Source organism: Balearica regulorum, chromosome 9 (assembly GCF_011004875.1).
Source record: "Balearica regulorum gibbericeps isolate bBalReg1 chromosome 9, bBalReg1.pri, whole genome shotgun sequence".
NCBI lineage: Eukaryota > Metazoa > Chordata > Aves > Gruiformes > Gruidae > Balearica > Balearica regulorum.
Genome location: NC_046192.1, coordinates 24,512,017 through 24,529,122, shown reverse-complemented (window position 1 = coordinate 24,529,122; position 17,106 = coordinate 24,512,017). Strand labels below are relative to the sequence as shown.

The window sequence follows — 17,106 nt, the reverse complement described above, 5'->3', positions numbered from 1 at the left end:
ACTTTCCAGTTCAAAGACCATTTGTTAGAAAGTTGTCACTGTCATTTTCCCTGGGGACTAAGCTACAAAAAGATTTCTAATGACTTCTTATCCTCCCTTCCCCTTAAAAATGGTAACATTACATTTGAACAAGCATAATATAAACAGGAGGATATTTTCTGAATTAATTTTTCTGGAACGATATTAGGATCTCCCATTACAGCTCAAATAATTAGGAACTGCAGAACACTTACACATGCAGAGTAGAAACTGAATAAGTGAGCACTCTTTTAATTAGTATTTTGAGACCTCTTTGAACAGTTATAATTGCAAAGCATTTCCTTTTTCTTGCAACTCAAATAGCATCAACCATTAAAAACTTAGTACGTACTGATGACTTACCCTTCCTTTATTTAGTGTTTCCTGTGCTTCTAGTTTATAAACAAGAAAATCTACAACATAAAAGGGAAAATACTGATGAAAAAAACCAGGAGGATTAGAATCTGTACTTAAATGTTAACTACTGCATACATAAATTCTCTTAAGAGCTGAATACTTATGCAGTTACAATTTTCCAAATGATCTTCAAAAAAAACTACAGAGAATTTAACAAAATGCTCAAATTTTGACAAAATATTTTAATTTAAAAATTTCATAGTTTCATAAAATATTTTCATTAACAAGTTTCATATCTTAGTGTGAGAGATAGGGGGTACAGGCTCAAAGCTACAGACGGGTAATTCAATCTGTTACATGAGTTCTCTCAGTAGAGGCCCAGCGGCATCATTCAAAAGGAAAAGGACATTTACAAATGGTGTATTCTTGTATTAGGATAAAAAAATACGTACTTTAAGATGTGTGAAAGTCTAGATTAATTTTAAATAAAACAAAACTTTCCCCTTTTGTTTCTTGATCCTCTTTTCAGGATTTGAAAATAGCAATGGGACAGCTCTACACTAGATGGCACCAGAAAACTACCGAGAACTTCACGGTAAGAAGAATCTCTTACGCGTTCTTAGCCTTTGCTAAAGTAGTTGTTTTAATTCAGCGGCTGAGTCCTCAGTTTTAGGAAGAATACAGGCTTTACTCTGAAAATTGTAGTGAATTTAGAACAACAAAAGACTCGGAGAAAACTCAGAGGATTACATTCAGCTGAAGTTTCATAGAGGGCAGGTGCGTAAGTAATACAACGTGTACCAACATCTCCCCCTCATGCACACCTACAATTTAGTTTTAACCAGAAAAAGGTACGTAAGCATGTGTTTACCCTTAAGCATGTGTAAAAATACTGATTTAGAGTCTAATTTCACATTGATGGAATGCAGGAAAAGATCCTGCATTTATGGTACAAGTTTTAAATCTTCAGCGTGCCGGAACAGGATTTACTCATGCCTGTACTCCACATACCTGTTAGGTTTATGTGCATTGATATACACACATTCTCTGTGTATACTATGTCATGTTACAGTGATCTGTAAGCAGTACTAAAGAGATGTTTACTTTTAAAAAAAAAGGTTAAAAATAAATTTGAAAATTAAATTTAAAAAGATGGACTAAAAAGACCATCACAGATCTGCTGGGGTTGTCCTGCTAATTGGTTATCCATCCGTAGCTCATTGAAGAGTGAACAAAATACATTTGAAGTTACTTTCTGAAAGATTCAAGTTATCTTAAATGTCAAAGTCAAAAAAGCATGTTTTTACCTTCTTTTGCTTTCTTATGTTCAAGCCTTTCCTTTTGTAATGACTTTTCTAGTCTTGACCTGTGCTCATATACGACTGAAAAGAGAAATTTTGGACACAATTCATTTTAGAAGTAATACATACAAAAACCACCGCCCACCCCCAGCACACCCAAAGAGCATTGGCACAGAATGTACCAGGAAAATACAAGTGGAATGAGGTCATAGGATAAAGGACTGTTTGCATCATTGTAGACAGTAACTTTTTTTCTTTTTTTTGGCACGCTACATTGATCCTGAATTTTGGATTATTTCCATTGCATAAACATAGAATGAGATAACTGTGTAAATGATTTGTTTATGGGAACAGCCAGCTATGGCAGATCTACAAAAGCTACCAAAACCTCTCCATCCCAAGTACGCAGGTACGCATTTTCCCATGCTTTCATTCTCTCCTGCCTTGTTTGTAAGGAGAGAAGGCAGTAAGACAGGACAACCTTATTGCCACAGTAAATACTTGCGGCAAATGAATCATCACAAGGAGGGAAGCGAGATGCACCAGAGCAGGACAGCTTAGGCAGTTGCAGTAGTCCACTAGACAAGCTGCTTAGGCTCAGACGTGGAGAAATTTAGATCCGCTCCTAAATACTTCCAAAAACTTGGACAACTCAGTTTTCTGTGACCTTTTTTGTAAAGCCTGGATAACAGTATCCTTTTACACTACAGCGCTGCTGAAGACCCACAGACTGCACAATTAAATGCTCAAATATCCTGCATTTCTTAGTAAACATGTGCTAACAGCAAGTATACATATGCTAAAGCACCCTGTACTCGCAATATCCACACAATCTGAGGAGGATTTGGGGGGGTTTGAGGGGTTTTGTTACCCACCCCACACACCACCACCCCCACCCCCGGTTAAGGGGATAAGGCAGGAAGAACAAAAGAAGTCATCTGAAGGGCTAGGATAGCTGAAGTATAAAGCTAAACTGGATGCTTCTCTGTAAAGCTAGGGCATCAGAGACTGCTCCTCAGGAAATCATTTCAGTTTGAGGGTAGTCTTCACTGATTTTTAAATCCATTTATGCATTTGCTTGAATTGAGTCAAAATACCCACACAATAGTCCAGAGATGAACAAAGAAGTGGTCTGTGTACATTACGTCATCCCAAAAGCAACAAACTGGGGTTTTAGGGGCACCACTCCTAGTACAACCCACACCATCCTCAGCAGACCAGGTCACAGCAGTCATGCAGTATGTCATGAGGTGTGATGCTGTCCCCTCCAGCAGGGTCATCGACTACAAAAAAAAAAATGCATGTGTTTTTTTGGAAAGATGCTCTGACATCTTTGCCAGACTCCACAAGCCCTTTGAGCTGACAGTGCTACCAGAAGAGGTGGTTCTGGTGCTCGTTCTTGTACTGTCCTGCCCGTCGCTCTCGCTGCTTGTGTGACGGGACAGCAGGACCTGGAGGAGGGTGTGTAACCATTTCTTCTGGTGGCAGTGCCGGCTCGTACAGATTTTGAGAGAGCACCGCAGTGACAACTGGCAGTGACCTGGAACACTGGGTGGCATGGCAGGAGATGGATTACTCCACGTTTGAACACAGAAAGCAGAACACAACCTTATTTCTAGATTTTTATGGCATGACAACCACTCTTGGTCATCTCAGTAGTCCAACGGACCCACTGTGCCATCTCTCAGGACCGGAGAAGAGCAGATACCAAACACAGAATACACACAATGAGTTTACAGTATTTCTTTGGCACTGTCTCCCAGGAATTTATGGCTCCCAAGGACTGTCCGACTGCCTGCAGGTCCTTTGTGTACACCACTCCAAAATGGATCTCACATTTATGAATTTGTCTAATCGTTTGTTGTATCCATGTGTATTTAGGAGATCCAATATCCTCTGGCAGACAGTCCCACCACTTACCTGCCAGTAAAGCAGCACTTCATTCAGCTTTTGTGTTGAACATCTCATTTGGGACGTCTCACAAGTGATGGGGCACATCAGTCCCCATTTACCCTTCCCTTGCCACTCACTAGACTGAAAGATCGTTATTTAAAATAGTCTACCAAGTTTGCAGCAAAGGAAATATATTAATTAAAACTCCTGCAAATGTAAATTATATTTGCTCCAGCTCAGTGTAAAACAAGAACTTTTCACTGTCCAAACTGTGATTTGCACTCTTTTAAAGAGTTATTAATTTGTATTAATGGAATGTGTGATTTTTCCTTCAAAACTAGGAAACTCATTTTCTGCAAAGTAAACAATTGGTAAACATAAGCCTTCAACAGGAAGCATCAAATAAAGATTTGCATCTTGGCAGCCACAGAAAACTCCTCTTGCACCTTAAAACATGTTCTTAATTCCACCAAGGTGCATTCTGCAGGCTCTTTAGCTACTGGCTTATCTACAAGTGTTTGTGTTTTGGCTTAGAAGCTGGACTGCTAATCAATCCTTGTCACCTATCTCTACTTTGCTATTTATCTTCTAAAGTCAAGGGCATCAGTCAAGATGAACTAATGTATCAACATCCTCTGCAACAAAACAAGCACATAATGAATATTTACAAAATCACCAGCAAGTAAGCCGGAAAAAAAAAAAAAATGGTAGCACTACAGTAATGGTTTTATCTAGGCATCAAAGACCGTGAATGCCGAATTACATAGCAACCCAGGAGAAAAAAAGAAAATCCATAACGGTTTCCCCTCCCACGCAATCAGGGGTGTAAATAGGCTTTTTGGCAAACGGACTAAACCACAAATGGATTCAGAGGTAACATTTTCCATTTCACTTGTCTGCAAGTGGACCTTCCTCAGCTCCTCCTAGTGTTTTAACAAACACGGGGGGGGGGAAAACCCTGCACAACAAACCCATAATAAGGACAGGAAAAAAGGAGAAAGAGAATGCATTAGTTTGAGTTTTAGGGACTGCAGTGCTCTGTACTTTCCACAGCTAATTGCATCTCTGCTGAGCTTTGCCTTTCCTGTCTTCACCCTGCACTTTCAAGCAATGTCTCTACATCCCTCCCAGGTAATGCATCCTCACTGCTACCTTTGAAACACTGGAACAAAGCCAGCAAAGTCTTAAAATAGCCCTTCAGATGGCCAAAAAGGGCTAAGAAAAACTTCCTCCTACGCCTCTCCCCTTCTAGTTCATTTACTCATTGGTTCAGCAATGTTTTTCTCTGATAAAAGTTCATAATGTGCAACGTAATGAAGATTTTGATTAAGAAAATAATTATTAAGAAAGCATAGCTTCCATATTTTCTAGCTTGCTCTTTTAGGAAGTAGGTTGCAGGTCAGAATTTGTAAGTACATATAGCTGTTTATCTCCCATAAATGTAAATTATTCCCACCAGTCAGGAACTTCCTAGGCAAGAGTCCAAACTACAAGGCTCTTGTTACTCAGCAGGGGATTTCTCCTTCTTCACTACCAGCCTGGATATAAGATGTCTGAGCAAGAATCTCAAAGAAAAAAACAAACTGAAAAACATGTTTTCTATGATAGGTTTCCCAGGCGGCTGGGAGGGCGGTGAAACCTGTATAAGGAATTTGGCAAATTCCTACCGATGCGATGCACTTCATAAATTATTTTTCCCTAGGGTAAGTTCTGATCTTTGTACTGATCTTTGCACAAATAACTGAACTATGTTTCCATGTTATATTTAATAGAATGGTACAAAAAAGGGGAAAAACATTGTCATCTAATGGCTAATATGCACTATTCCAAAGCTGGAATAATTGCAGGTATCAGTTTAATTCTTGAAGTTACCTACATGATGTAACCTACATGAACGAACAAAGAACCATATAAACTCAGAGAGGTGATCCAGCCTCCAAGAGCAGAGCCCAGAAATGCAACTGCTAACATCACAGCTAGTTAAAACACCTTTTGCCTTTGACAAGGAAATATTTAACAGGTCTTGAACTGATCCCAATTAAATCACATCCTTGATTTAAGATTTTTCTCATACAGAAAGGTGAGGTGTGATGCTCTATTGGTTCTCAGAAGATTACACCACGTTGACCATTGCTGAATGTTAATTGCAACACAGGAGTCAAGCAATGTGAGGAAAGCAAGCTTATTTAACAGTCATGGCTATTCCTCTTATCTTTGCTTTGTACCTCTGAGCAGTAAAACATTTATTAAGCAAAACAAGCCATTACTGTATATTTAAGTATTTTCCCATTTTACATTATCAGCAATTTTGCAACTGTGTTACTTTGGTGTTTTGGTCCATCAGAAGCACGACTCCAGAGTTTAAAATACCCCAGCTCTATCTTACATACTGCAAAATTAAGATTACATTGGGATTTAAATATATATGATGCAAGAAATTTTATTAATTTCAATGTTATTGTTTCTTATGCAATTCTGCAATCTTCCTCTGAGCTTACAGTAATACCTTCTGTTTAAAACCAGCAGATTTCAGTAGTCTTGGCACCATTCAATGTTGTGGGTTTTTTTCCTCTCAGACTGTGGCAGAGTTGAACCGAACCAGCAGCGTGGGGTAAGCCTTTTCTAGTAAGACTATGAAGGTCTGTAGAACATAGGCTTGTTAGAAAAATACAGTTAATTTCCAATTCTTGTCACCACAAATAGAACCATTTTAAACGTGAACCCATTCAAATAGCTTTTCTGCTGAGAGTAAAGCAATTACATGAGCCAAGGAAGAATCCCTTCAATATGGGATGTAGGATAGATTTTCTAGTCCAATGACAATAATTAAAATTTTGATCTCAGAAGATATTTTTTGACTCATCTGATGCTAACATTTCATGCTGGGAAATATTAATCTATTAATCTAGCAAGACCTGCTCCCCAAGCTTCCAGCTCTGTATTTGATTAAGTCAGTGAATCTGGCTTTAAACAAGGAGATCCACTATTTTACTACTTATGATCTTCTCGAAACCAGATTATCAAACCATGGGTAGCTCCTGGACAGTATCAGGATGCCCCACCACAGTACAACCCATACTGGTCACAGTACACACTCCATCTACTTCAAAGACTCTCAATTACGAGTTTAGCAATAAACAGATATTCCAGTGACATTGCAAACATCTAAGAAACAATGGAAGTATTCCCACAATAAAGATCAGGAAAACCATGTTTTAAGTATAGAGCAAGAAAACAACATGACAAAAACCATATATTTACAATATATTGAACAAAATATTGAGCCTATTTCATATTTTGTGCCCTTTTTCTTGTTTATATTTATATGAAAAGGACAGAAATAAAAGTCAAGATAACGTGACACTGATTGTGTGTGAAAACCAAGCATTTTTCTGGCTTTATTATGGAACAATTTTGCATACAGGCAGGGATGGACTGCTCTCTTTTTGCTCACTGAAGACCACACCTAGCACTGCGTGCAGTATCACAATTGCCGTTACTTTAAAACAAACTCCTACACTTTTCAATTTACTCATGTGAAGAACAATCAAGTAATAGCTTTGTCAAATTACAGCCAGTCACTGCAGAAGACCAGAATTTCTTCTCCTTCATATTCAGGGGTTTTGTAGTGTTTGTCATAGACCTACCACTGATTTCAGTTGCACAACGAGAAAGCAGTAACATCTATTGCTTTCAACAATCCTGCACGAGAAATAACCTATCAATTAAAATAAACCTGTTTCTCCAATTTAGTACTCCAATAAGAAACTAGACTTTGAGAATGGGACTTGAGCAAATCATGGAGATTTGGGCGTGACTAGCTTGAGTGCAGGCAGCTAGCTGTACACCAGAGCGACGTCCTGCCGCACAGGTGTCCCAGCACAGAGTGGTTCTACACGGATGAGACGCACCACTGCTACTAAAAAGAGCTCCATGCAGAGCTGTGGAGGGAGACACATGAAGTACCTGCACCTAGGTCAAAGTTTAGCCATAAACCAGATGAGACCTACCCAAAGATAACAGAGAACTATGTGCATTTTTATATAACGTTTTCAATCTTGGAACACTGGAATCTTTTCTGGGTAAGCTGGAATATGTCTGAAAAAACACAGAATAGTTTGGGAATTACCTGTATCCTGCTACTTGACATGCCACTGAGCGCTGGGAATCCATCTGGCTCTACAAACTCCAACTCAGTCCCTGGTGTCTTGCCCAGGCCAAGAATCATCAGTGATGCTCTCTATGAAACTTGCCTTCTGTCAAGGGATTTTCCCCCACACTAACATCACAGAGCTTGGTAACAGATTAGACAAGGTATCAGAACTAATCAGAAGAGAACTTCAGAAAGCTCTGGAATGTGTGGAGAGTTCAGATAAGCATATAAGAAAATTCACATGCTTATCAAACCTTCAGCTTTGCATCCTCTAAAAGAACAGAGAAAATCTGAAGCACAACGTGGAGAAGTGTTGCAGATCTTAAAAGTTTTGCTTTGACTGCAGTTCTGAAAATGGGGGAATGCTGGGGAATTTGCCACACTAATGCAGTGGCTCCAGAAACACTTGCTTGAATTTGTAAGAAATAGTTGTGGCCTCTCTTCGTTGTAAGGATGACACAAAAATTAATTTCTAAACTGGAGTAAACATCTACATTTAATAGAATCATTTCACTCCACCCTGCCTCATGTACTCCTTTCTTACACATCAATAACACCTCTAGGAAACAACAGATTTAAAGACAAATTGCAAGATACGTTGGGATATAAGGAGGCATTTATCATGTTGAAGCAGTAAACTAATAGCTGCTGCTAAAAATAAGAAGTTTGAGAAGGGGTATCAAATGCAATTAAATATTTAATCCCTAACAGACAGCCTTCAGACATGACTTTTATTAGGAAAGAGATCACGTTTTCCATCCCAGAAAAGATTTCTTGCGCAATCCACAAAAGATTTCTTCCAACCTTTGGTGCCACCCACGGTTGTGACATGCTGGGTTCAGACTAGCATCTCACCTTGCACAGGCTGTTTTCTATACACTTATGCTAAAGATTTTTATTTTAAGTGAGGATAAATGCAAACAGTTCAAACAAAACCTGTTTAGTGATTTAAGACAAATTCTTACGGTCAGCAGATCTACTTCTAAAAAAAATTCCATTCCCTTTTCTTTTTAAGATTTTCTTCTCTCTATTATTCTGCCATTTTTGTGATGACACAGCAGATGATTTTGAAGAAAACACACAAACATTCAGAAGAGCTGCAGAGACAACAGTTTCCTTCTCACATCATCTCTGAATGTCTGGCTCTGCTCAATTCTCAGCTCCAGGAAACAAGGGCCTGTTCTTTCTCTCCAAAACTGTTTTAGACTTTTTCTTTTTTTTTTTTTCTTTCTCCAATTTTATGCAGAAGTCTAGTGATTCTATCTACATGGTATTAGGATCTATATAAATATATATTCCGAAACTAGTGCAAAATCCACATTGAAGAAAAACAATGTAACCTATATATACACACACATGTTGTTTTAACGGTTTCTAACTGAAACATATATCTCATTTTTATCATAATGGAATATGGCAAAACCTGATGTAATACCTATAGTTATCACATTACAAAACTGCTAAACCACTTCCTTAAATTAGTTCTTGAGAGCTCTAACACAGGGGACTTGGGTCCAGTCAGATGTTTCAAAACACAGCATACAGAAATCAATAGTTTGAGTTAGTGGTTCATAAGTTTTTTTGGTAACAGAGGATCACTGTCAAACCTCAAAACAGACATCTGAGTATGACGGCTGAACTGAAACACTGACAATGGCATTGTTCGACGTGGTGGCATGGATAGGAATAGACTCCTTCCTATGCCCTCCATGAGCACCAGCAGGCCATACTTCTCTCATCATCTCTGTAATTAAGCCCTGGAAATGACTGCCAAACTGGGGGATCTGAGTCACCTCGGGAAAATAAGATACTAGGCTAATTTCAGATACCTTAGGGGAAAAAAAAAAAAAATGTAGAGGAAGAGGTGGAGTAATTGCAGTTTCTTTTATATCTTAATTAATGATACGTGGTAGAAAATCTTGGGAAGTTTTTCTGGTTTATGCCAGATCTCCAGAAAGATCAGAATAGCATGCAGCTCAGAAGACCCTTCTTCAAGCATAGAACAGCATCCAAACACGCTGAATTCCTTAAGTGCTTACCTCAGGCTCCAACATGACTAGATATTGATGCCCCTGATCCTAAAAATCCCAAGAAAAATCACCCAAGAAAAGATTCTGCCTTAATTAGTTGTTCTGCATAGTTCATTCTTTCAGTAATCTGAATTATTTAGCTTTCATTACCATTAAACCTCAAAACAGCACCTGACTTTTAGCAGGACAGATTTAATTATTTTTTGTATGCAAGGATCCTATTCCAAAATTAGCAAGTGAACTATATTAGCCACAAATTGCTGGCAACATCCTCACCACTATATAAGAGCCCCTATAATGCGTACTCAAATCTCATTGTGTGTGGAAACCTTACTCACATGGTTGTCCCACCCAGATACGAAGGCTGACAAGCCTGTATCCTGCCCAGCAAAAACAACCAGCCCAATGAGACAATGCATTTGGAACATCGTATTTAAGACTTAAGAATTAAATCAGTTTTGCTCATGCAAGAAGTAAGGCAGTAATTCCACTCTGTTGTTTAGGCTTTGGTTTTAACAGTAAAAAAAAAAAAATTATCTTAACTGAACCATTCCAGGAGTACCTAATGCTCAGACATTAAAGTTTTGTCAGTACAATTGCAAAGTCTCAACCACCCTAAAACTCTTCCTGCATTGTGTGCTTATCACAGCCAGATAGTGCTTAAACTATGCTGTTGACTACAGGATTTCTGGCTCAGTGTGCAGCTACAATTATCAGATCGTGACCGCAGCTGTTTCATCCTCTGCTTCTTTACTGGTCTCCCTCCAACAAAGCTGATGATGTTTTAGGTGATGCAGAAGCTTCTGTCAAACCTCTGCCTGCTAGGAATATGTGACAGAAGATGACTGTCAAAGAAGCCGGAATGCAAACTCACCAAAGCGTCCACCCATCTTGCATCCCTCCTTCTCTCTCAGCTCTTGAGTGTTCATAAACCCAGACAGATCAATCACTCACAAGCTTTAAAAGGCTTAAATCATAATCAGTAACAAATAGTTTCAGCATATTGGCTCTATCTTGCATCAGACTGTTAGCTACCAGGCCCAATATTAAACCCGGCGAGAAACAACAAAACGCAGGGAACAAAACCACCCTGTTACCTGATGCTGCTTAGCATTCCTTCAGACTACGTGCTCTGTGATCTGCAGCCCAGATTCCAACTTTGCAGCACTGGTAGAAATTTATCCTGGAAGTATTATGTCCACAAGGAAAGTGATTTAAGGGCATTCAGGCACGGATTACATGAATGAAAAAAAAAAAAAAAAAAAAAGGGAAGTCCAGGCATTTGCTCAATTTATCCTTACAGTCGTGGAATTCAGCTGCTGGCACTCTTACTCACTGCGGACCTAGAAGCAGCAAACCAGCTCCCTGAGTTAACTGAGTGAACAAAGCTCTAGCACCTGTTCTGCACTCAGATTATGAAGAAATCTTGGTAATTCCAGACAACCTGAAGATTTTGGGTTGAGCTGCAAAACAGGCATATACCTATCTAAATATACATTTTGTACATACATATATGCATGCATACATATTTGTATACATACAAATGCATATATGAATATACATTCATAGCATTATTTTGCACAAATAATTTCAAACATTTAATGCATTCTAAGTATTCAGAATATTAAATACCCCGTGGAAAATGAGAATGGAAGTACAGAAGACAGATTTTTAGATGAGGTTACAAACCAAAGCATGCCACTTCAGGAAGCCAGGCAGCAGAATTAAGGATGCCATATTTGCCACTTCATACAGTACCATACTTGGCATTGAAGTACACCCACAAGCCAACAGCACACAGGGAACTAACCTCTACTATTATAGTACTACCACAGATCTTTCAGATCTCAGATAGCAACAAAACACAATCAAACTAAGTGGTGTTGTGCTATGTGCGATCTGATAGGAATAGGAATGCGATCTAATAGGAATCACAGGAATTCAAGCTGCTGTTGTAGTGGAGAACAACCAAGCCATACAGGAGCTGCGTGGACGTAGCTCTGCTTGTATGACGCATGTGAAAAATAAGTCATCAAAAGTACTGTTAGTTCTTCCTAGCTCTGCCAATTTAAGCTACAAGTTTAAATAGAGTTTTACAAAAGGGAGGGTGAGATAGTGAAGTACATCCACATCTGTATATACTTCACTAAGAAACGTTTTGGCATCTACATAGTTAGCATGCAGACAGACATAATAAATATTACCCACTACAGTTACACAGAACTATGCTCTGATATCGTGACGCATCATGCGAGTCTCTATAGATAGAGCTGCTATAGATCTAATTAACTTCTAGCAGATCATCTCCAAGGAGGGGCCTCAGTTTAGGACAAAGAGAACAACAGACACAGAGGAATTCTACATTTGCTTTTCAGCACTGAATCAGACAGCTTTGAGGAAATCCACACCTTGGCTACAGTGCGGCAAATCCTGAACTCTCAAGTTCAGAGTCCCGGCTGGGCTGGCTCCCAAGATTACAGTGTGATCTCAGACTGCACAGAGATTGCCTGAAGCCATCGGATATGTTAAAACAGTAAGAGAAAGAGCAGGAAAATTAAGGTAGTAAAAGGCACTAGATGTAGGCTGTTATTAGGATTAGGGATTAAAACAGATTAAACAGATTAAAATAGTACACAAGGAGTTACTTAATACCCAGAGGATGAGAAGACAGAAGTTGTAAGGACTAAAGAGACATTCGTAGATACATGCAATCTTGAAGCAGTCAAAGATACAATCAGGTTCATCTACAGCTGTCAACGTGTATCTGTTCTAGCAACTGAGGTCTGTTCCTATATGGCCAACAGTTTAAGACTTAGCTTGACACATCTTTGTGGGAGGCAAAGAGAGTCAAGTTTTGGTTTTATCACTTTAAGAAATACTAAGTAAGATTATCTTCATGCTTTGAACATATAATGCTCAGAGAATGAGATTTAAAAATAAGCAGCTTACAGGGAAGATCAGCTTCTCTATGAAAGACCTGACAGATAACAATGACTTTAGTTTTTCTTAGCAGCCAAAGAATTTCACATCATCTCTAAATTTTGCCTGCAGTATTCCCTTCACAGGTTACAAAAGCAGCACTACTTTCTCCATGCCCATTAGAACTTTGTTAGAGATAAAAATGCCAAAGTTTGACATTCTTTTTTGTGAAAAGTTTAGCCTTCAAATACAAAATCTTCTACGACATGGGCTGTCTAAAGAGGGTGAGCTGAAGATCCCAACCCCTCCAAAGCAGTTATGCTTATCATGTTTCCCAAGTCTGCCATCCTTTCAATCGCACCCCGGTCTTATTTCTCAGCTGAGAACCTGAAGCTGCGAACACCAGAAAAAGCAGAACTCCCTACAACCGCAGTTGTATGCAGCCCTCTTCAGATCTGGGGCTAAACGATTTTGAGACCTCTTCCTGCACCGTTTTTCGGTAATCCGTGCATTCTGCCTCGGTAGACAAGTGCTATTTTCCCACGTGTACAGACAACCTAGCCTGGTTCACATGCTGCATTTGAGCAAAACAAGGCAATGAAAAAGATAAAAATCTAAGACAACTGGCTTTTCAAACAAAAACAGAAAGCACTGCTCATTCAGGCATGAAGAACTGGCAAGTACCAAAAGGAAGGTTCTTATTACCTATGTAGATGAAAACCCTAAAAAACTGTGCAGAGATAGAAAAATTGTAGAGGGGACAGTTGGAGGTGAAGGGAGGCTACACTCCAGGCTACATCTGAGGAGCCTTCGTAAGATTCTGGGCAGACCAAAGGCACTCGGGTTCAAAACTCTGCCCTTATACATAAACTTAGGAGTTGCCCGTGACCCTTAAGCATTTCACAAACTGATTCCAGTTTCACCCAGAAGCCCTAACAGCGTTCCTCTGTGTACAAGCAGGAAAGCAACTGTGTTTATAGCACCAGTAGTCACAACAAAACCCAACCAAAATTCAGAACAGGAGATATGAGCCTCAAAAGGACAACTTTGTCATCACCTTTTTTTTTTTTTTCCCCCCTCCCTCTCTTAAAACAGTAAAAGTCTACTGATGAAATGTTTGTTCAGGAAGTAGAGGTCCAAAGTTTGGTTCTCTCCTCAGCTTGTAATGAGCTTTAAAGTCTTATTCAATCACCCAGAAGAGCTGTAAACACCAAGAAATCAACCACTGTTGATATGGCACCCTCTTTTCCTCCCAGCAATGCTGTGTCAGTGACCCTACCCTTTAACTGGTTCCTGTTTAAACAATTTCAGAGTGCTCCCATCGTACTTCAGGCCCCAAAGTTACCTCCAGACCAGTATCCATAGAGAAACTGATTACCCCGTAAGTTGCACTGCTTTACTAGCAATACATTTTGTTGCTCTCATAAAAGAATAAACTCAAAGAATAACCTCTCATGTTGTTAATGACGGCAGTGAGATGTAGCCTAGATATTCTTAGAGGGTTTTTTTGTTTGGCAACAGCAGCATTGTTGATTTAAAATCCAGACCATTTAAAAATCAAAAGTTCAAAGTGCAGTCAGATACTGCACCTGCAAACACAGGATTTTCTGTCAGCAGTTTATGTTGTTTCAAAGTCTCTGTTTAAAGAAAATTCCTTCCTGTTGTTCCATATCAAAAAGTTAAATAGAAAAAGTTCAGAAATGGTTTTGGTGTTGTCTATTACCAGTTAGCACAGTGCTTGTGTGCCTCTGGGCAAGTTAGGCAGAGGTTCTCCTCACTAATAAACTGCTACTGCAAAAATCCAAGGGATTATGCAGGGCAGGCCATCCCAGAAAGAGTCATTAAATGTACAGGGAAAGCCAGGGAAGAAAAGTTTATTTCTAGCTCACGAGGCCCAAGTCCTCCAAAGTGCTTAGGCATGTAGCTTCCATTTACTTTACTGGGAGATTAGGCATCTAATGCTTGCTGCTGCATTTAGTACGTCTCTGGGCTCTCAGTCTCACCCTCTTTTAGGTAGTATTAATTAGCAATAGCTAATATAATATAAAATGCAGCATTGGTGCTGCATTTGTCAACTACTAATTGCCTTCTCTTTCCATGAACTTGCTTGGATAGATGATGGCTACTCAATGTTTCAGACATAGAAAGTTTAAACTAACAGTCCAGACCCAATATACCTGACCAAGAGAATCTCTCCTCTGTGTTAGGATAAAGTTTGTTGTGTGCTCCTCTTTGGTATAGCCAGAGCAACAGAAAAAGCTAGCTTGTTGAATTTTAGCTTGAGAACAAGATGTTCCTGTGTCCTCTTCAAATAGTGTTGGCAAATATACAGACTAGCAAAAGTAGCCCTTCAGCCATCTGCCACATACCCATCTCCCAGCCAAACATTTGCACCTTTTTCGTGACTACAGTGAAGGTTTCTGTCAATTTTTTCCATGGCATTACCTGGAAATGGCCTGAAATTGAAATACCAAGTAATGATGGGCTCAGATTGTAGCTAAACACATTCAAGTAATAAATCACTATAACAATCTAACAGCAGAAGTTCAATTCTATGTGCTCTGCATGAAAACTGTACGCTTCCAGGCATGCTTTTATGTATGCTTCCACAGTGAAAAGTATGGTTGAAGATCACCCTGAAGTACTGTTACAGCTGCTAGAGCAGACCACTCTTAATCTTGTTTTATACAGCTTTGAGAAATAAAACTCTAAAGTTTTGAAAGTTGGCTCTGGACTTCATATATGCCGACCAGATAATCTTGCACTTGACAATTAGACAGGCGCTGAGGTCTTGCACTTGCTAAAGCACTGACGCTTCACATATATATCTGCTGCTTTGCATCTGATTTCTGGACATGCAGATGTCAGACACTGGCATCTTTTCATCTTCAAGTACAGGACACCTACATTTGGTACATCCTTAAACCAAGACACACAAGGATCTGTATTTATGTGACAGCTTTAAGCCAAGAAATTCAAAGTTATTCCAAAATAATAGAATAGCCTTATCCAAATAACTTACTTGAACTTTACTTTCAAATTACCCTTTTAAAAAATGCTTTATTAGAACACTCCTCTCCCTCCTGGCACTATTTAAGGTTTACGTTGCCCAGGAACTGTAGCCTTACATTTTTGCAGCTGAATGTTCTCTCAGCAACAGAAAATTAATACTGCTAAGACAACACAGAAGCAGACCAAAGTCCCAGAACTGGACACAGTCTGTACTGTTACATTAGCGGCAGGCAGCATGCCTGCCTTTTCCATTTATACCAGGACCTGCCAAGTGATGTGCAGTCCTTCGGGAGTAAGAGTCACTCTGTGAGATGTGTGGGAGCGAGGGGGAATTAGAGCTCTCTAGGAGTCCATGACAAAAACTCACACTGACTTTGGCGGGGCTGGGACCCTACCCACGGTTAGATATCAAAACCCCACAGGCTGGGGGAAGAGAAGGGGAAGAAGCGCGTAAGAAGCAAAACTTTGTGAGAGGTTGGACAGCTGGAGCCCAGACTTCCCCAGAGGAGGAGGAGGGTATTCTGCAAGCCTTAGGAGAGGGCGGCAGAGGCTCCTGCCGAGGTAAGTACCTTGTAACTGAGCTGAGAGGGACTCTTGATGCTGCTGATACTTGAGCGCCGTGGCCTCAGCCTTCCTCAGCTGGCCCTGCAGCTCGTAGTAGAGCATCGCCCCGTAGAGGAAGCCGAACACCACAGTCAAGAGCAGGAGGGTCTGGAAAATCCGCTTCTGTTTTCGGGAGCACATCCCGTTGCCCATGTCCCCGGCGGGGTCCCGAGGGCCCCCGCCCCTCACGGCTTAGCAGCGGGCTGCTGGAGGCGGCGGACGACGAGGAGGCGACATCGGAGGCCCCGGGTCCGCGCCGGGAGGAGGAGGCGGGAGGGACGGAAGGCGGGAGGGGCGGGCCGAGCACCTCAACCCCTGGGCACCGCCGCGACACCCCGGGCGGCTTCCCCCAGCCTGCGGGCCCTGCGCGTCGGAGCGGAGCCGGCGGGACTCTGCGCGGCGCGGGGCGGGCGCCCCAGCCGCATGCTGCGGCCGCGAGGCTGCCCGGTGCTGCCCGGCCCTCCGGCGGCGGGAGGCGGCGGCCCCCGGCTGACTGCCCCGGCCCCCGAGTCCCCGCGGCAGGGTTGGGCAGCGGCGCTGGCTACCGCGGCCTGCGGGAGAGGGGCTGCGGGGCGGGGGCGGCTCCCTGCTCGCCTCAGGCGGCGCCTTCAGCCCGGCCCCGCCGCGGGGACCCGCCCGGCCGGTGGCTCCGCCGCCGCCGCCGCCGCCACCTGAGAGGAACAAAGGCAACTTCCCCGGCCCCGCACTTACGTGTCACCTCCGCTCCGCCGCGGCTCCCCGCCGCGGGATCCCCGAAGGAAGTCCCGCTCCGGGCGCGGCCTCATTGGGCCCAACCGCGGGTCTCTCCCCTCCCTTCGGG

At 41.3% G+C, this 17,106-nt stretch overlaps 1 protein-coding gene across 2 annotated transcripts in view; it reads right to left on the bottom strand.

Moving 5' to 3' along the window:
* GOLIM4 (golgi integral membrane protein 4) overlaps window positions 1-16,680 on the bottom strand; it is a 34,135-nt gene extending 17,455 nt beyond the window's left edge. The window contains exons 1-3 of one of the 2 annotated variants that reach the window (XM_010312267.2): window positions 16,253-16,680; window positions 1,683-1,757; window positions 382-431 (exon numbers count right to left, since the gene is read on the bottom strand). In XM_010312267.2, coding sequence (XP_010310569.2) covers window positions 382-431; window positions 1,683-1,757; window positions 16,253-16,439 — 312 coding nt within the window. In that variant the 5' untranslated portion in view covers window positions 16,440-16,680. The remainder of the gene's footprint in view (window positions 1-381; window positions 432-1,682; window positions 1,758-16,252) is intronic. The other variant, XM_075761611.1, reaches the window with a different exon arrangement.
* Between the last annotated feature and the right edge of the window lie 426 nt (window positions 16,681-17,106).